Source organism: Balaenoptera ricei, chromosome 17 (genome assembly GCF_028023285.1).
Source record: "Balaenoptera ricei isolate mBalRic1 chromosome 17, mBalRic1.hap2, whole genome shotgun sequence".
Lineage (NCBI taxonomy): Eukaryota > Metazoa > Chordata > Mammalia > Artiodactyla > Balaenopteridae > Balaenoptera > Balaenoptera ricei.
This window is the reverse complement of record NC_082655.1, coordinates 67,995,735-68,016,997: the sequence shown is the minus strand read 5'-3', so window position 1 is coordinate 68,016,997 and position 21,263 is coordinate 67,995,735. Positions and strand designations below refer to the sequence as shown.

At 39.7% G+C, this 21,263-nt stretch overlaps 1 protein-coding gene across 5 annotated transcripts in view; it reads left to right on the top strand.

The window, feature by feature from the left end:
- SULF1 (sulfatase 1) overlaps nt 1-21,263 on the top strand; it is a 162,099-nt gene that overhangs the window by 73,325 nt on the left and 67,511 nt on the right. For 4 of the 5 annotated variants that reach the window (XM_059901496.1, XM_059901495.1, XM_059901500.1 and 1 more), the window contains exons 3-4: nt 12,306-12,378; nt 12,686-12,915. In XM_059901496.1, coding sequence (XP_059757479.1) covers nt 12,744-12,915 — 172 coding nt within the window. In that variant the 5' untranslated portion in view covers nt 12,306-12,378; nt 12,686-12,743. Of the gene's footprint in view, nt 1-10,137; nt 10,397-12,305; nt 12,379-12,685; nt 12,916-21,263 lie in introns of all 5 variants that reach the window. The other variant, XM_059901497.1, reaches the window with a different exon arrangement.

Sequence of the window (21,263 nt, the reverse complement as noted above, 5' to 3'; positions counted from 1 at the left end):
AGCCATCACATGGTGCTGGACTCTACGTCCTGAAGTCGGGCAACTGGAAAACCCGGACTCCAGAATTCCTGCCCCTTCTCGACCAGGACGACTCAGTCTTCTGAGAAGTGTCTGCTACAGGAATTAAAGATGCACACAGTAGGTTGGAAGGTTGCAAACTTGACCTTTGCTCTGTTTACACCCACTGTTCTAGTTCCGGGAAGTTCAGTCCTACTTTTCCAGTTTACTTTTTTGTGGTTTCATCTCTTTCCCTCCTCTTGCTCAGTGGGAGAAGGAGAATTCAGCTCGGGGTTTCCCAGAACACCTAACGTGCGTCACGCATCGTGGTGGGTTGAGATCTTCTGGGATCATACTGCGTCATTTAGTCAGTTTGTTGTTTTACTGCATCTGTATTTGTCTGCCAGTGTCTCAAAGAGGAGGTGATGGATGAGGGTGAAAGACCCAGAGTGGGCGATTGGCAGAGACAGCTGGACAGAATTAGCAAACTGAGGATGGGCTTCCTCAAAACAAAAGCAGTAACTCACTCTGCTGCCTTCATCTCTAGTAATAATTTACCTAAAGGTGGAAAACAAATTTTGGTGGTGGCAAACGTACCTTAGTGCATGACAATTGTTTAATAAATGTAACAAATTTCGACATTGCATGGGGCCACTGTCAGACTTCGCTAGTTCATGTATTCAAGGATTTGTGAAACCTAGTTTCTTCAGACATTGAAAGAGAATACACAGAAAGGGAGATTAGAGGGTCATTTGAAAGCTGCTCTGAAGAACACTTCTAGATATTTGCTCTCCAGCAGAAAACTCTTTCAGTTCCTAGTGAGTGTGTTAGAATGCTTGCCTTTTTGGCAACTCTGCAAAAGATGATCTTACAGAAAGGTCCTGTCAGCTATGAAATAATTGGCAATCTCAAGTGTCCCATTTTGTGAATTATCAGCTGTCTCTGCCAATGCAAAGGCCTGAGAGATCACCCCTCATGAGAAGACTTGAAGCACCTGCTCCAGGCTTGGTTCCATCTACCTTTCCTTTTGCCAACGCTAGTCGGTTGATTGCTCTACCCTGGACCAGTACTAAAAGCAGCAGCGTCTCCTAGGAATTTGCTAGAACTGCAATTTCTTAGGCCCTACCCCTGAATCAGGAACTCTGGAATAATTAACAAGACCTCCAGTGATTATAATGAACCCCTGCTCTACCTTAGGATTTAAGTACTTGAGCTTGGGGCCTTTGTTTAATAGCAAAATGGTTGTTCTTCTCTTGCATGGCTCTTTTAAAGTATCCAGGGACTTCCCTGGTGGTCCAGTGGTTAAGAATCCATCTTGCAGTGCAGGGGACGCCGGTTCGATCCCTGGTCAGGGAACTAAGATCCCACATGCCACGGGGCAAGTAAGCCCACACGCCGCAACTACTGAACCCGTGCACTCTGGAGCCCACACGCCACAGCTAGAGAGAAGCCTGCACACTGCAAAGAAGAGACCGTCCACCACAACTAAAGATCCTGCGTGCCGCAACTAAGACCTGATGCAGCCCAAAAAAATAAATATTTTAAAACTAATAATAAAATAAAAAAATTAAGTATTCAGTATTCTGAAACTGGGAGCCAAATGTGGTAAAGAAGATGTTTCTTCTTAGAAGGAAAGCTTCCTCAAAATCTAGAGAGAAATCAATGACTAAATTGTAAAGGAATGAAAACTATCTAGTCCTTGGATTAGCATTCTTAGCCTGGATCTTCATCTTCTTGTCTGGCTTTATTCTCCAATAAAACTGATTAACAAGTTACTTATGCATATTTTGGAAGATATTTGAGTTGAATTTAGTCCAAACACGAAAGTAGTGTTATATAAGGAAATTTTTCTTAGTGAACTTGGAAAGCATTGATTAGTAGCCTAGTAATCAGAATTCCTTTGAGCCAGATGGACATTAAATATACTGGCTTCCTATCTGTGTAGCTACAGCTTTGTAGGATCTATTGATCCACTACTTAACAAGCCAGTGGCCCAATTCAAAATAACCACTTCCACTGTTCTCCCACAATGTACCACATAAGTATATTTTTTAAGAGGAAAAGATTCAGGAGTTAGATGGAAACAATCTTCAAATATTTAAATCATTCGTTATTGAGAAGAAAATAGAATTATTTTGTGTGGCTCAGTAGACTAGAGCATGATTAAACACTTAGAAGAGAAGAGGACAGATTTTTGTGCAATAAAATGGAGAATTTTTTAACCTGTTTCGCTGCCCAAAACTAAACAGGTTTCCTAACGAGGTCTGTGTTACCTAGACAGGGGCATTTTTCATTGATGGTCTAGAGAAGTTTTCTTCATTAGTTAAAAGTTAATCTAGGTGAACTTTAAGATCCCTCGTCTTAGTGCATTCAGGCTGCTATAACAAAAACACCATAGACCGGGCGGCTTAAATAGCAAACATTTATTTCTCATTGTTCTGAAAGCTGTAAGTCCAAGATTAAGGTGCTAGTGGATTGGGTATCTGGCGAGAGCCCACTACCTGGTTCATAGATGACCATCTTCTCAGAGTCCTCATATGGTAGAAGGTGGGTGGGAGAGCTCTCTGTGGCCCATTTTATGAGGGTACTAATCCCATTCATGAGGGTTCCACCCTCATGACCTAATGACCTCCCGAAGACCCCCACCTCCTAATACCATCACACTGGGGGTTAGGATTTCAACATATGAATGGGGAAGGAGGGGGACATAAACATTTACTCTATAACACCTTCAAACTCAAAGATGCTATAACATATTTTCAAGACTGTCTCCTTCACATTAGCTCTCTAGAGTGGAGGTTGCTTCTCTCCTTTTTCATATATGATCTGTTCTGTGAAGCCATGTTCCAATGAGGAACAGCAGATTTTCTGTGGCAGGGTGTTGCCGTTTGCTCATTTTGCAAACCCGTTCATGATCATGTACATGTTTCCTTTGTTTGCGTTTCAAGGATACAAAGCTGTAGGTAGGAGATCCTGAAATGGAGGGACCAGAAGCATATCAAATCTAATCCTTTGTATTTTCATCCACAATTGAAACTAAATACAATCAAGACATAGCAAAAGGATCAGGAAAAATAAACAAATCCTCCAGAGATCCGCCAGAACTGGAGGTCTTGGTAAGCTTCATAGGCAGCCAGACTTACCTAATAATCCAGTTCTACTAATGATGACAACTAGTATTTTGAAGCTATCATGCTGTTATATGACACATTTTGATAATGTTTCACCAGAGCGAGCCAAAAGAATGATATACTGGAGATTCACAACTTTATAAGGAATTGTCTAAACAATCTAAGCTCCTCACTCTTTAGAGTTATAAATACATACTGTGCTTTGCTAATCTGTCCATCAGTGAAAACTGTTTTAGTTTCTCCTCCACTTTTATTTGCAAATTTTATACATTGATACAAGCCCAATTCAGATAACAGGGGAGCATTCTTTATTTTTTTCCTTAATTAAGTAAACATCATGCACCTTTGTATGGATAATGTTTTAGTAAGCTTACAAATAAAATCGAAAATTGCTTTCTTCTTGAAGACTCAGGTATTAAAATCAGCCCAACTGTGTTGCATTATAATCTCTAATATCACATCAGGTTTTAATAAGCCTCTTTTTTACAGCACACATGTGCTTAAGACTTCATGGAAACCAAATCTGTGGAGAGAAGGGATTACTTTAGATTACTTTGAAATATGCATTGTTTGAAATGGCCTCTGGTGACCAGCTTTCGTGAATGGCTGATTTTACTTGTGGGGCACATCATCTGGTTTAATTATATTAGCTCCTTTGTGTGACAAGTGCTGGTCTTGTGTGTGCTGAGAAATGAAGGTTTCAAACAAAGTCGAGTAGTTAGAAAATAAATTCTGGAAATGGAGCACCATTGGGTGTTTGTAGTATAGATGGTTAGATGAGATTTAAGGACTTGGCCAGCTGTAAACATCTATTTATAAAGATACTCTAGTGACAATAAACATACATTTGCCCCAAATGTCCATAGACATAGATTATAATCTGAGCCTTTTCAGGAAGATTATTTTACAGATGACAGATAATTGTTTATGGTGATAATATAGCTCTTAAAATTTTCCTTCTATAAATTCTTCTGCTTAAAACTTCATAAAGTTCACTCTTTTATAACAGTAGAATAAAATGTGAGTTTTCATTAGCTAAAATATTTCCCAGCTTCTGTCCAGACAAAAAGCTAAGACAGAAGTCATATTTTAAGTTTCAAGTTACTACAGGCCTTTTATGCAAGTACTGTGATTTGAATCAGTGTTAGTGAATTTATGGTTTTAAAAATGTCCTACTGTGTCTCTTCAGGTGCTATTCACCTGAAGACTGTGATAAATATCCCTATGTCCAAATACTGTTTTGAGGGTAAGCTGATGAATTTGATTGGACAAGAATGTCATAAATCAGATGGATGTCAATAAAAATGGGTAGACAATTTATCTTTGTTGTATGCTTTGTGTGCTTTGTGGCTAAAATTAATAAATTAATTTTCCTAGAGAGGCCTGCTAGCTACTCAGTTTGTTCTACTATAATGATATTTTCCACGATTGCAGACCTGAATTTCACTTGAAAGTTAAGTAGAGTTGCTTTTTTTACTTGATAATGTACAGCTGTGCTTGGTAATCACTGGGAGGTAAGTATATAGCTGAAGGAAAGATGACAATCTGAAGACAGTAGAGGGATTTAGGTACATATAAAGCACATGTTGAAGATGACTTTGTCATTAAAAGGCTTGGAATGGTATATTTAGCCAATAACACAAAAAAACCTCAAACCAGCATTTCCCAGTACAACTTGTGAAGGAAGTATTTTTGAAATAATACATGAACTAATCTGAATTTTAGGGTTTCCTTGGAAATGGGTCTCTGAGCAAAGGCGTTGACTTAAAGATGGATGTTTGATTTTCTTTAAAGGTTCTCCTGTAAATAATACGTTTTGGAAGAACAAATTAAAAAACAGAGCTATTCCCCATAATTTGTCCCTAAATCTTGAGCTAAGAACTAGAATTTGTTGTCTTTTGAAATGCACATTTGTTTTTCACACTCTGTGTTCCCAGACCTCCCTTTCTTGGTCATGACTCCGTGTGAGGCCAGCAGGATCCCTCAGAAGGAAATTGTGTCTCCACTCTTCTGTATTTAAACCCTTAGAAAATGTTAAAGAGTATTATATTGGTAGCGAGCTTTATAGCGTAGAAAGTAAGCCAGTGGGAACTCTCTTGACTGTGGCTTAATTTTTAAAGCTAAGTCAGGTGTTCTTCTTTCCTCGCATAGATGTTATCTACAAGAAAATATTTTGAGAAGTGCTTTTGAAATCTAAATGTAGCACCTACCTGTATTTTTTAAAATATTTTCTTCAACTTCAATGTATCACAAGAACTGTAGAACTTTAAAATAAATTCATATTGTGCCAGATTATGTACATCAGGGAAACAAACTAAAATGAAACATGTCCCCCAAATTCCCAAAGCTGTTAAAAGGTGCATTTTTTGTACCTAGGAATGGTAGAACTTTAAGCTACGAAGATTATGTTTCTTCATTACTTAAACGTGTATCGGCATGTATGAATATGTTTGTACATGTATCTTAAGTATGTGCATGTGCATGCATGCACGTGTGCGTGTGCAGGCATCTAGTGAGAAAAACAAGATAAATACATAGGGTACTGATGAAACTTGATGCTTGTGGTAAACAGTAGTGTTCAGCACACTTCAGCTGTGCCATCAGTTTCCAGCCCTCTTGCAGTTGGATGTGGCCATGTGACTAGTTACAGCCAATGAAATATTAGAAGTGATCTGAGTCACTTCCAGGTTGAAGCCATGAAAAGCTCTCCTGCAAGATTCTCCAGTTTTTTTCTTCCTCTGCTTCTTGGTCCAGCTATTGCAGCAACACAACAACTGTTCCCCCATCAGCCCGCATCCATGCATGACCGGGCAGAGCAAAGATCCCGTCACTGTGTGTGTGACTTGCAGTGTGTGTTAAGTCATTGATATTTGGGGTTTTTTTCTTGTTGTTATTGCAACAAACTATTTCTGCTGACTTATGTAATACCTCCAGATACTTCAATACAGATAAGCTATAAATATATGAAACCAAAGGCAAATTTAATGTAATAAATCATATACCATAAGGAGTAGCTAAGATGCCTAAGACCACATTTGTGGTTCTTTTAATCAATATGCTATTCTTGCACTAGACCCAAACTGAAGTTTCCAATGCCCCACTTTTTAAAGTTCAACAATCTTTTTATTCTCATTATCTTGGAGCTCATTGCCACCATCAAAACTTGTGACCATTATCAGACCCTTTGGACACTCTGTAGCATCTGCTTCAGGAATATCAGATCCTTCTGGGGGTTTTTTTCATAATTTTTAGGTCACTTTGGTTTTCTTTGGTTTGCTAATTTCGATTTGAAAGAAACTGGACGAATCTCAGTCTTGGACCCTTTGCATTCTCCAAAATGCTCTTGGTGAGCTTGTTGTTATGTGGTTTTAGTCCCTACCTTTGTGGGGTAACTCTCAAAAGTACATTTCTTGCTGTAACCTCTCACTTCATTCTTATCACTGCTTACCTCTTTCTGTCTATTCTGTTCCTCCACGAGAAGACAGAGGGAAAGCCTAGGAAATTTACTTATTTCTATTCTTATCATGCAACAGATCATGGGAAAAAAATCCAACTTAAACATAAATAAAATAAAAAATAAAATCTGTTCTTCTCCCTCACCGTACCCCAGGGATAACCAACGCTAACAATTTTGTGAATAGATGACTTTTCAAGGTTCCTTCCAATGTCAGAATTTACAGTGTTGGGGGGAGAAAACAGAAAGGGAAAAAAAGGGAAGAAAAGCAAACATTGTTCAAGGAGGATCTCATCACTTAGCCAAGGATTTCCCCAAAGGTGCTCCAGGTCAGAGATGCACACTTTTCAGCTGTCGTGGGTGACTGGAAGAGATTTATTATTCGAGGGGTATAAAAACGTTATCGCACCAGAAGGAGACTGTTGTCTCTCTTCTTTGCTTGGAGTTGTAATAAATTAGGTTGGGAAACAGGCTTTCTTGGGATTAACAGTAGATGAACTTTGCCAGCTATGGGGTTTTTAAAAGAAGAAATTAGCTCCTTCATGGTTTCACATATATCATAAAGAAGCTAGCACATCCTGAAGGCTTCCTCTAAAGAAAAAAAGTGATATATGGGAAACTTGAAAGTCAAAATTAAAGGAAAAGGGCCATGTAAACTGACCCTAGGAAATGTGAGAACTATGTCGATTGGCGTTGGGGGGTGGGACGGGGGAGGATAGATACCACCTTCTCGCTGGTATAATCCTATTTTGCTTTACTCTAACGATAAACTAAGTGTGTTCTGGCTAAATTCAGCTTTGCATAATTGCATGCTGCTGGCCTAATCTCCCCACTGCTGTGGTTGGTTATGGTGTCCTTTTTTTTTTTCTCTGGCTTCACTCTGGAGTGGCATTGCTTTGTACTAGAAACAATTCCATTGCCCCACCCCTGAGAGGTTGATTTCTGTGCTGAGTGGGTTGTTCTGAGCCTGTCTCTCACATACTTTAGATTTGTGGGCGTTCACTTATAAAGTTCTGTGTTATCCTCAGATTAAAACACACACACACACACACACACAGAATGTCATCACAGAATGTCATCACTCATTAGATTTGCAGGCATTTAGAACTTAGGACAGTTTCAAGGCTTTAAGGGGAAAAAAAAGGAATTAAGTTTGTGACTAGGGCCAAATCTGTAGCCTTAGAGGTGAAAGGCCAGGCTTAACTATGGAACCAAATATACTCTAGGCCAGTAATTCTCAAATTCTTTGGGCTTGGAATCCCTTTATATTATTGAAATTGTGTTTTTATCATTTTATATTAGTAAGCTTGTGTTTATGGGGATTTTAGCTATTGATTCTTAGAAATTCAAACTGAGAATTTTTTAAAGTATTAATTAAAAAACAATAAATCTATATGTTAAATGATATATAATATTTTATGAAAAATAACTATATTTTCCCAACCAAAAAAATATTGGTGACTAAAATTGGCATGTTTTACATTTTTGCAAATCTAATATTTATCTGAATAAAAGAGAACTGGATTCTTATATCTGCTTCTGCATTCAATCTGTTGAAATATATTGTTTTGGTTGAGGTATAGGAATAAAGTTCAGCCTCACATGGATAAATAGTTGGAAAAGAAGTATTTCAAGAGCTTTTTTCAGATACTTGTAGATCTTCTTTGATACTATACCAAAACTTGACAAGTGGTGATTCCTAAAGGTTAGTTGTAGTAAGAAATCTGAAACCATATCAATGAGCTTTTCCTACTCTGTTACATTAAAATCCAATGGTCATCTTGCACTTTGAATGAATTTCTTTTACCCATGTATGATTTTGTAACATTGTGTTTGGTCATTTGGGAAACATTGGTTCATTGAATTATGCAAATAGTCTAAGTGTTGACATATTTCATTTTACAATACCATGAAATAACATTCATTAATATCAACATCAGTGTCATCAGAAAGGTTTTACATATTGGAAAGCTGCCAAGCTCACAGTAGCAGATACAAGTTTTCCAAAATTCTGCTTTTGACTTGAAAGCTAGATTTCTGTCATTGGCAACAAACACGACAAATACCGTCAGTTGCTTTCCTTGAAATGACAGTCTTATTTCATTTACAACTTGAGAAAATGTCTGCCAAAAATCCAAGTCCAAGTAATTCTTTCAACTAAAAATAGCGTTTGAGCAAAAACAGAGAAAAAAGATGTGTCTAGTTCACCTGGCAACTCAGTCCCACGAGTGCTTTCCCTCAACAAGCATCACACCTCCATAGGCTGCAAAGGGTTTTATGTGTCCCTTCTCTCTCAAAACAGAAAACTTAAAAGAAAAGATGTACCTTCAAGGGTCAAGGTTTAATCAAATTAATCATTTTACTGCTTCATCTTGAGTGAAACTGTTTTTTTTTTTAACTGTATGTGATGCTTCCTTCATTCATACAAAAGCAGCTTTGCCCACCATTGCCCTTAGATCATCAGTGCAAATGTCAGCGAAGTGAAAAAGGGAAATAAAGTGTCAGCATTCTTCAAAATAGTTCTGGTCTTGTGGATTCCACCACAAGGATCTCAGGGTCCCCCCCAAAGTCCCAGATTACACCTTGACAACCACAGTGGTGGACAAGCATATGGCCACCATCCCCTGTACCTCGGCACCAGCTGCCCAGACAATGGGAGGCTTATTGAAGACAGAGACCCCCTTAAACCTACTGGGGCAACGAGGGCTTTGATTTAGTGTGGGGTTTTGCTAGACAAGCATATGTGAACTAGACTTTCTGTCCAGTTGGCTTGAAGGCTTCCCAGTCTTTTCTTTCTTTTATATGTGACTTGAAACTTTTAATGTCACATTTATAGTTGGCTTGACTGCCCCAAACAAAGTGTTGTAAACTTTCCCCACCAATTGGCCATAGCTACAATTGGTGTTTTCACTTTAGAGCTTGAAGAATAGGCATCTTGTGTTCCGGTCCTGATTCGTGAATACAGCAACCGTTCCTCAAGCTCACTTTCCATGTGTGAGAAAAACCTCTTTTGACATTTCTCCCATTTTCGACTATTTCTCAAGACAAGTTGTTAGTCTCTAAGGACACTTGTCGTCTGCCACAAAGTATCCAATTCAGACATTGCATGCTTGTCTCCTTTGTTGAGGTCTGCATTTTGTCTGTCAGGTTTTTTTCCTTCTTTTCCTTCTGGAGCTGGAAACCAGGCAGTGAGAGGATGACAGGTTCTAAAAGGTCATTTTTGAATAAAGAATTGTCTGTGTGCACTTTTCTTCAGAGTTCTGTGTTTTGTGTGTTTTAGTAAAGGGAGCACTCCTGCTGGCCAGACCTGTCTGAAAGTTCCATTTTCTTTACCACTCAATTTCTCGGCTTTTACATATGCATCCCCTGAATCGATAATAAATTGTGGCAGAAAAATAAACGTAGGTCTCTTCTGCACCTTTGACTGTCCAGAAAGGAAAGCTACTTTATAGGTAAAGCATGCATCTTCTCTGCTGTCCCTTTTCTTTATTAGGAAATGATTTTCAATGTAGTTTATACAAGGTACCATTAAGGCTAATTTTCTTTTTCCTAAAGGAAGAAGTAAAGTAAATACAATAAAGAAAAGAATAACCCAGAACACTGATTGGGTTCCAGGGAATGTTATCAGCATCTTAATAGTCAAGAATTTTCAGTTGCATGTGTGGCTGATTATTTAAACCAAGCGCTGCTGTTCCCTCCATACTGTGAGTCTGACTGTATTTTCTGGGTCACCATTGTCAGCAGAGGTTAGTCCATAGCGGATGCAAGAAACCCTGCTGATTCTCTCTTCACACAACGTTGCCGGCTTTGAGAGGTGGGCAAAGTTTTGCTACTTCAAGGACCAACCCCCTAAGATATTTCTGTATTTAACTCTTAGGCTAATGCACGCTCTGTGGGAGAAAGCCATTGTTTCACTCATTTCTTTTGCTTTCCCATCCTTTCATGCTTGTATCAGTTTTCTCATGATTTAAAACAAATGCCCAGAAACCCAACAGTCAGGGCAGAACAATTGCGGGCTTTCAGTGTTCAGCAGGCACCGCAATCACTGAAATAACCCCGAGTTATTACCAAACAAAAAACAAAACCGCACGCCAAACCGTACGTATTGACTTTGTCAAGCCACAGGATCAGTCGGAGGTGGCTTGCTTTTTTGCTCTGCAGATCATGTGGTCAGGACTGCCTTGCTGCAGACACTGGATTTTTGTTTTAAAACCTAGTTCTTACTGAGTCTTTCTCTCTCTCTCTCCCTCCCTTCTTCCCTCCCAAAGAATAATTACAGGCTGCAAAGTAAAAAGCATTAGAACTGTTTACAAAACAGCTCATAAAGTTTAAAATAATAGGGGCGTGTGTGTTTGTGTAAAACACAATAAGGTGCATGGCGGGGGAAGCGGTACACCGTCTTTCTTTATTCTTCTTACGCTGCCCCATGTCACCCTCCAGAGTTGAAGGCGCGGAAGGGAGCGATGGAGTCCCTTTCCTCCTGCTTTGCATTCCTCACACTTCATTCGTGATGCTTACTTATCTGACCCCCGTTTATTGTTGAGCATCAAAATACAGACCCTCAGGTGTGTGGGGACAGAGTGACTGCTGGAGCGGGCTGCTATCTAATTAATTTTAGGGCAGTCGAAATTCCCATACAGATGCTCCCTCGTGACAGTCAAGAGAAAGATGGTGTTTTTTTGTTTTTTATTTTTTTTAATGAGCCCTTTGCTATCTTTCGGAAGTCCAAGAGAACAGCTTTCAGCAGGTTAGCGTTCTAAAGTGCAAGGGGCGTTTTTCCAACCCTTTCCAAAGTCTCCTCCTGTGCAAATTCGCAAAGACTTCCACAGTGCTCCCCTCCAGATTTGATTTGATTTGATTTTTTTAAGGTGGAAGGGTCGCCTCTAACCTCCAGCCTCAGAGCCCATCAGTCATGTTGCTTTGCAGGTTAAGATCTGCTGCGGCAAAGCCAAACCTCGGTGCTAGCGGCGCTGCACCGGCTCTGGACAGTAGTGAAGCTGGTGCTGACAGTCGGAGGAGGGCTCTGTCCCCTTAGGCGCCGATGCGCTGGGGACGAGGGCTGGGCCGAGGGACCAGCCCAGCCGGGAGGAAGCATCCCTTCCCCCGGTGATTGATGGAGGACAGTTAGCTTTTCGGAGACTGGGAAAGGTTGCTCTCCCAGCCACTTACTATGAAGTCTTTGTCAGCAAAAAGAACTCTCCTGGGCAGTGAGTGACATCATGCAGATGACAAATGACAGCTTTGCGTTTCATTCTGCTTGATAAGTACTCAATATCGTCCGCAGGTGAGTTAACGCTCCCCAGATGCAAACACTCCACTGCCCTGTGGTTTCACAGGCACTGCTGGCTCTTCCTTATCAGTCATTTGTTTTCTTGGGGATGTTTAAAGTACTATTAAAGTGTGAGCAGGGATGATGATACCCAGATCACTGTATTTATGATTATGAAATGAAGGTGTTATTCATGTCATTTGTTAGCAGTTCTGAATGTTGTTTCCTTCTGTTTCTCCCTTTTGGAGTACAGATTTTAAAAATTATATCAATATATATGTATAGATATGATTTATATATTACATTTATATTTATTATACTTATATATAAATATAATATGTAAATCATATCTATACATATATATTTACGCTCTTCCAAGAGACTATTTCAGACCAAAAATCTGTGTCAAAATCCTTGACTGACGTTTCCTTTGTATTTTTTCTCCCCCTTCCAGGACCCCATCTGCAGATGTCCTGAATACCTCTGAGTATAGCAATTGATTATTCAACCAGGATACCTAATTCAAGGTATTAGCTCTTGTCAGAAAGCTTTTACATCTGAACTCTGTGTTGGAAATTCTATTTTGGCAATGAATTTTGAAATCGGAAAAGTTGGAATGAGAATAAAGGACAAAAGTGAATTTGCAAAATAATCAAGCGCTTAAAAAAACGACCTGACGCCTGGGAGGGTTTGCCGCTTCTGACTCATGGGCAGCCCTTTCTCTGCCGGTTTATGTGCCAGTTCTCACTGAGTTGTAGTGCTTTTTCTACAACTGTGTCTGGGGCTTGGATTTCATTTTCGTCTCTCCCTCTCCCTTTCTCTCTGACTGCCCAGAGCTGCAGGAACCAGGAGACAGACATTTTGTCAGTTTTGCGACATTGGACCGAGCACAATGAAGTATTCTTGCTGTGCTCTGGTTTTGGCTGTGCTGGGCACACAGCTGCTCGGGAGCCTCGGTTCAACCATCAGATCCCCGAGGTTCAGAGGCCGGATACAGCAGGAACGAAAAAACATCCGACCCAACATCATTCTTGTGCTCACCGATGATCAGGACGTGGAGCTGGGTGAGACACTGGGTTTTTCACTTGTTGGTCTCTTTTGCTCAAATGATTTGCTGGCTTTGCATTATCAGTAACAGTCAGTTAACTTTTGGGGGTTTGGCATGTCATGGTAGTATCGGAACCAACAACCTAGGTTATAAAATGTACTCGTATTAATGATACAGCATTTGGTTTGTGTTTCAACTTGACTCTTCTGATCTTAAGTTTTTGAAGCTGGGAGTGGGGTGGGAAGATGGGAGGATGGCAGGCGAGAGGAAGCACGATACTGTAGAAGTCAAGGGTTGGATCGTGCGCCTTGGAAAACTCTTGGTCCAGAACTTTTCAAAATATTTGGGCAAATTTGTTTCAAAGAGTATGAGATGATGACTGTAATTCTCTGCAATGCAGATGAACATAGGCGGATACAAAAAGAACTTGTCGATTGTCATTATTATTAAGGTGATTCCTTTATTCACAGCTTGTGATTTTTAGGGAATTGAAAGTTACAGTATCCTGCACATCCTTCCGGTGGTAATTCACTGCTACCACCTTAGACAGGATGCTTTTCTGAAGAATTCACTCACCTGGGTTAATTCTAGAGCACTTAGAAAGCCTGCCAACCTCTGGTGTTTCAGCTCAGCTTCTGTATCACCTGATTTAGTTTCTCACCTTCTCACTTTCTTTAATGGCCCAGCCCTATGGTCTTGCCCATAAGCTTAGGGTCAAGTTCTTCTAGGGTACCTAGGACAAATGAAAAGCTTGCCCTTACAAGTTATCACCACCACTCATTTCCATTCCTGGACGCAATTCCTTGCTCTCAGGAATCGCTCAGCTAGGCTTATCCATCACGCTGAACTTGACCGTTGCTTGTAGCTTTTAGACTTCCTGCTAGCAGAGCACCCTGGGCTTCTTTCCAGAGCTCCTCTGGCTAGGGTCTTTGAGGATAAACCCCTCCAGGCTGGAATTTGATCCACAGGGATAGGGACTTTGATTTCCAATTGGAAACCAAACCCTGGAATCCCAAAAAGTAAACTTTTTGGGTTCAGCTGGAAACAAAGGCACTAAAAGCCAGCAGAGGTAATAATTGTTGGAGGTGACTTGCAGCGTCTGTTGTCTCACTTAATTGCTTTTTTTTTTAAAATAAATTTATTTATTTATTTATTTATTTATTTTTGGCTGCATTGGGTCTTAGTTTCTGTGCGAGGGCTTTCTCTAGTTGTGGCAAGCAGGGGCCACTCTTCATCGCGGTGCGCAGGCCCCTCACTATCGTGGCCTCTCTTGTTGCGGAGCACAAGCTCCAGATGCGCAGCCTCAGTAGCTGTGGCTCACGGGCCCAGCCGCTCCGCGGCATGTGGGATCCTCCCAGACCAGAGCTCGAACCCGTGTCCCCTGCATTGGCAGGCGGATTCTCAACCACTGCACCACCAGAGAAGCCCAATTGCTTATTTTTTAATTTTTATTTACTTATTTGGTTGCGCCAGGTCTTAGTTGAGGCTGGCGGGCTCCTTAGTTGTGGCACGTGAACTCTTAGTTGCAGCATGCATGTGGGATCTAGTTCCCTGAGCAGGGATTGAACCCGGGCCCCCTGCATTGGGAGCGTAGAGTCTCAACCACTGTGCCACCAGGGAAGTCCCTCTCACTTAATTGCTTAAGCAAGACCATGGATTTTCAGGCATCATGCCAAAATGAAAAGTCTTGCAGGTATGACTTTAGTATGTATGTGGCTGGTGGTTTAAGTTTTCATTCACCTACAGGGCAAGTAAAGTGAAGACCTTTGAATTCACCTCCCTTAACATCTCTCGTATCTATCCTTTTCAATGAAGCCATTCTCTTCTCTCCCAGTTTTTCCCTAACTGGTTGGTCACGTGACCCACCTGTGCCCTCTAGTCTTGGCCCCTCCTACCTATTCTTCATTTCCTGCAAGTATCTGATCAGGTCTCTGCTGCTTAAAACCCTCCACCGGGTTCCTTTACCAAGAGGATTAAGCCCCTCCCCTCTGCAGGCTGATGAGCGCGGGGCATCTGTCCCTACCTATTTCTGTAAGGCTATTTCCCTTTCCCCCACTTTTGCTCTGTGCTTCATGGAAACAACTTACACTTCCCTGAAGGTGTCTGGTGGTTTCATCTCCCTCACCTATATTTCATGCCTTTGTACATCTCATCCCCTCTGCCCTTTCCCCATTTTTCCACCTGGCGAACCCCTACCTATTCTTCGTGACCCAGTCCAGATGCCTTCCCCTCGGGGGTCTTCCTTTACCAAAACGATCCTGCTGTCCAGCAAGGTGGAGGGAACTTTCCTTTGCACCACCTTGGACCTGCCTCCAGCGTATGACCCTTAATCCACCATGTGCTTCCATACCTGTCTCTTCCACTCAACTGAGAGCAGCTAGAGGGCAGGGTAGTGTTTTATTTATGTTGCAGTCCTGATGCTGGGACTGTGCTGGGAATCTAGTAGGTGCTCAGTAAACTGGAAATGGACCCACAGGGGCCTGAAAAGGCTAACAGAATTCCCAGAAATGAATGCAAGTATCCGTCATGATCTACCTCTTCAATATACAATCCTTGTCTTTAAAATAAATTAAGGAATTGTTTGATCAGTGTATTTTTAAGAGTTCAAAATTTCATCCTTATCCTATAGTTAATTAATTCATTCAGTAAATATTTATTAAGCAGTTATTAAACGCTGGCTTCTAGTGGAAACACATGGATATAATGGTGAAGAGTCGTAGGCCAGGTTCAGTCAACCCAGCTGTTTCCTACATGTTTGCCTTGCCTTTACTTCCTTCCTTGATTTCCTACCCAGATACCAGGCTAAGCATTCACTCATTTAATCATCACAATCGCTCTATGAAGTGGTTACTATTACTCTCTTCAGTTTATACTTAAGATAAATGAGGCTTAGAGAAGTCGCATAGGCTGTGATGAGCTAGGAAATGGTAAACTCAGGATCTGTATTAGGGCTGGGTCTCCACAGCTACACATTTAACCATGATTCCTTCCCTCAATCCGTCCTTCAACAAATATTTATTGAGCCCTTCCTAAAACAACCTGTAAATACATGGTCACGCCCTAGGTTCCAAGATAACAGCTAAGATGGGTCTTGTTATCCCACTGGCAGAACAAGTTGATGATGAACCACTGTGAACCATGGGTAAAAATTTAGAGAAGACTTCTTTTCTCAGCAGAAAAATTATGCTCTTGGTAGTGAGGACAGTTTGATGGAGACTTTTGCCTGGCCGATTGTAATGCTCTCATGATCTTTCTTGACACTTAACTGCTCTAGACTTTAGTTGGCTTTTGTGTTTTTTTTAATCATCTTAACCAATTTTTTTTTTTTTTTTTTTTGGCTGCGTTCTGTCTTCGTTGCTGTGCATGGGCTTTCTGTAGTTGCGGCAAACGGGGGCTACTCTTCGTTACGGTGTGCGGGCTTCTCACTGCAGTGGCTCCTCTTGTTGCGGAGCATGGGCTCTAGGCAAGCGGGCTTCAGTAGTTGCAGCATGCAGGCTCAGTAGTTGTGGCGCACGGGCTTAGTTGCTCCGCGGCATGTGGGGTCTTCCTGGACCAGGGATCGAACTCGTTTCCTCTGCATTGGCAGGCAGATTCTTAACCACTGCACCACCAGGGAAGTCCTCATCTTAACCATTTTTAAGTGTACAATTCAATAGTGTTAAGTACATTCACATTGTTGTGCAACCAATCTCCAAAACTCTTTTCATTCTATAAGATTAAAACTCTATACCTATTAAACAGTAACTCCCTAAACCCCCAGCCCTTGGCAACCACCATTCTACTTTCTGTCTCTATGAATTTGACTGCTCTGGGTACTTCATATAAGTGGAATCATACAGTATTTATCTTTTTGCGACTGGCTTATTTCACTTAGCATAATGTCCTTCCTCACTGTTCACCTGTGTTGTAGCATGTCTCAGAATTTCCTTCCTTTTGAAGGTTAAATAATATTCCATTATATGTATATCCACCCTATGTTTATCCATTGATCTCCTGTTAGACATTAGTGTTGCTTCTGCTTTTTGATTATTGTGAATAATGCTACTATGAACATAGGTGTATAAATGTCTCTTTGAGATGCTGCTTTCAATTCTTTGGGGGTATATACCCAGAAATGGGGTTGCTAGATCATTAGATAATCCTATTTTTAATTTCTTGAGGAACTGCAATACTGTTTTCATAGCGACTGCACCATTGTCCATTCCCACCAACAGTACATAAGGGTTCCAGTTTCTCCACATTCTTGACAACATTTGCTGTTTGCTGGTTTTTTGATAATAGCCATCCTAATGGGTGTGAGATGTTCTCTAATTGTGGTTTTGACATGGTTTGTTTTGGTTTGATTTTTTACTTACATGTGATTATGTTTGCCAAATATTGAATAAATCTTCACCTAAGCAAAACTTTTGCACCTGTAACACTGCAGGCATTTTTGGCTTCTGTGCCTCCAGAAGGATATAACAGACTTAGAAAAGGCTTAGGTAAACAACTACAAAAATTGTAATAGAATACTTTTCCTTTTGGGAAAGAATAAAACAATTGTATCTCTTTGTCTGGAAAGACAAAGGCTAAGAAGGATTGTAATCCAGGTTTATGAAACAAGCTGGGAAGGAAGGCTCTTATTAAGTAGGACTGGGGCCCCTTCCTCAACTTTGAGGACAAATAAAGTAAACTAGTACTTTGTGAAAGGAGTGAAACACATGAGGAATTTACTAATAAAAGTGCTAGAACCTTATATGTGGATAACACTTTATCTTTTTCCAAAGAACATTTATTCTCATTATTGCATTTTATTGTCATCCCACCCAAGTTGGGTGGGTAGGACAAAGATCATCATCCCAGGAGAACACTTGATCCATGGAAAGATTAAGTAATTTAACCAACGGTCCCCGTACTTCTGGATTTGCTTTTTCCACAACTTGAGAAGTGGTTCAGGTTATGCCTCTACCTGTAAATAGTTCAGGTTTTTAGGCAAAGTTAATGGGTGGAGATTTACACCTTTTTAAAAAAAATTGAAGTATAGTTAATTTACAATATTCTGTTAGTTTCAGCTGTGCAGCAAAGTGATTCAGTTATACATACATATATATCTATTTTTTTCAGATTCTTTTCCATTATAGGTTATTACAAAATATTGAGTATAGTTCCCTGTGCTATACAGTAGGTCCTTGTTAGTTATCTATTTTATATATATTAGTGTGTATATGTTAATCCCAAACTCCTAATTTATCCCTCCCCCTCCTTTCCTCTTTGGTAACCATGTTTGTTTTCTATGTCTGTGAGTCCATTTCTGTTTTGTAAATAAGATCATTTGTATCATATTTGAGATTACACGTATAAGTGATATGATATTTGTCTTTCTCTGTCTGATTTACTTCACTTAGTATGATAATCTCTAGGTTCATCCATGTTGCTGTAAATGGCATTATTTCATTCTTTTTTATGACTGAGTATATTCCATTGTATATATATGTACCACATCTTCTTTTTTAAAAATAATGTATGATTGATTTTATTTTATTTATTTTTTATTTTTTGTTTTTGGCCACGCCACATGGCTTGTGGGATCTTAGTTCCCCAACCAGGGACTGAACCTGCGCCCTTGGCAGTGAAAGCACCGAGTCCTAACCACTGGATTGCCAGGGAATTCCCAGTACCACATCTTCTTAATTCAGTTGTCTGTTGATGGGCACTTAGGTTGCTTCCATGTCTTGGCTATTGTAAATAATGCTGCTATGAACATTGGGGTGCATGTATATTTTTGAATTATGGGTTTTTTTTAAGCTAGAAAAACACAAATGGACATGATTAACATGAAGTTTGGGATGATGGTTACCATCTGGGGAAGGAGTGGTAACCAAGAACATCAGCAGTATCCATATTTCATTTTAAAATTTAAAATATATATCTGAAGCAACTGTGATCAAATGTTAAGCTTTGACAAAGCTAGGAGACATGTTATTTATTCTATTTTTCCCTGCACTTGAAATATTTTACAAATCAAAATGAAGAAAATCAGAAAATCAGCTTGTGGGACTCCCCTAACTTTCTGAGACTAGAGTCAAAGAGATTAGGCTCTAAATCTTTCCCAAATGGTCCCTGGGTGCCACTCTGAGAAACAGAATAATGAGCTGATTAGACCATTGATCTGGCTCAATGTGGCATTTCTTAAATTCTTAGGAAATTGGACTGGTGCTAACATCTCAGTAATGCTGACCCAATGCTTCTCTTAGATCATAAGGAGAATTAAGAAATCTTAAATACATGGAAACACTTTGTCTAAAGCAGAGGTCACAAATGGGATCTACAGTCCAGAGCTAGCCCACAGATGTGTTTTGCTTGACGAGCACACTTTTTAAAATCAAGGCAACATTTTAAAAGATCAGGTGATTTTACATAAAAAGAAAAAAAATCCAGATTCCAACTCTTCTTGAAAGTTCAGAAGAATGAGGGCTTACATTCCCATGAGGCAGCCATCAGTTAAATGCTTGAAGGGGAGTCAAAGCTGCCCCCATTAGGTGGGGCGTGTCCTCCCAAGACCCTCACGGTCCCCACCACTCTCCACTGCTCCCCAACACTTAGGCCAAGGAGCACTTGCTATTTGCCATCATGCCCATCCTGCTGATTTTCATATAGTCAGGGGAAAGTTCTGTATACCCACATCTCTATCAAACGTAGAAAACTGGAAAGACGAAAGCTCTGTGATTTTTCTTGTACCGGCCTACCTTCTCTGTCTAGTCTGTAGGCATTTTTACTTCCATTCCCCTAAAAAACTAGTCTCCACTTTTAATGGCCTTTAGCTCTTTAGGGGAAAAAAAATAATGAGTCCTAGTGACCTGGAAACATGCCAGACAGATTTATTATCTGCTTCTTGGTCCCTTCTTCCCCCAACTTGTTTTCCCTCCTCTGGTTTTAGCTGAAACATCTGTTTTTTTCTTTCCTACCAATTTCATAGTTTTGGTAGAAAAAGGTATACTGTGTGATCATGTTATCTTTTTAATGCTTTCAGAATTAAAATTTTCAATAGACCAATAAAGCCATTTTTAATATGGGAAATATCACTGTTTAAGGTTCCATACTTAACTGTTGGCATAGGAAAATAGCAGGGATGTGCTTTAGCACAGGCCATTTATATATTTAAATCATTAACCTTACCCCATCTTAAAACAATGGCGTCTAGAAACAACCCTGCACATTTAATGAGTTGTGTTTGCTTGTCATTATCACTCATCAAACCATGAATTGTTGCAATTCACACAGAGGTGTGTCGCTCTATGAAGCCAGATGTGTATGAATGCCACATATCTGGGACTTCCTTAAAGGATGATGATGACAAAATTTATTATTGAATTTCTGGTTCTGTGAGTTTTTCTGGACATGATGAACAGCCTCGATGAAAATGTTCATGTTTGATAGTATGAAATATTGAATAATCAAATGCTAAGATATTTGAATCAGGAAAGGCCAAGCTTTGTTGTAAAGTTTAACATGTACGTGAAGTAACAAGTTCTCTGTGTGATTTTGGTAAAGTCATTCCGATTAGTGGGACATTTTCTCCCTCCTGACCTTTTTTCACACATGTGATTTGGGAATAAATGAGTTGAAGCCTGTAGAATGATTTAAATTCCTGGCTATGACATCCCCACCCCTGCAAGAGCGAATGGCAGATGTCCCCAGTCCCAACCTGGAACTCTGGCGCTGGGACAGCTTTTCTTGGCAGCCCCAAGATTCAGCTGTGGCCTGGACCTTCCCTGTCCTCAAGCCAGCCCAGTCAGCAGTGCCCCCATGCCAGCTACTGGACTTAATTACAGTCACTTCATAACATCCCTGTCAGGCTTCCACCTCACAGGACAATTTTAAATGATAATGAAGTCAGGCTTCTTGCTTAAGAGGGACGTGGGGAACAGTGTGTGATGGGTGGAGGGGAGCTGATATCTCTCAGCCAGCATTAACATTTTATGTCTTGAAGCACAAAGCAGTTGACCTCTGTCTTAGTCCGTGAGGACTGCTCTAACCAAATATCATAGACTGGGTGGCTTAGTGACTTATAAACAACAGATATTTATAATTATTATAATATTTATAATTATAATATTTATAATATTATAATTATATTATAATTTTCATTATAATTATAATATTTATAATATTATAATTATTATAATAATTATAATATAATTATATATAATATATAATTATATATAATAACAATATATTTATATATAATAATTATAATACATATAAATATATAATAAATATAATTATAATATAATTATATATAATAATATATAATATATAATATAATTATTATAATAATTATAAATATAATTATTATATTTATAATTATCAGGTAATTATTTCTCA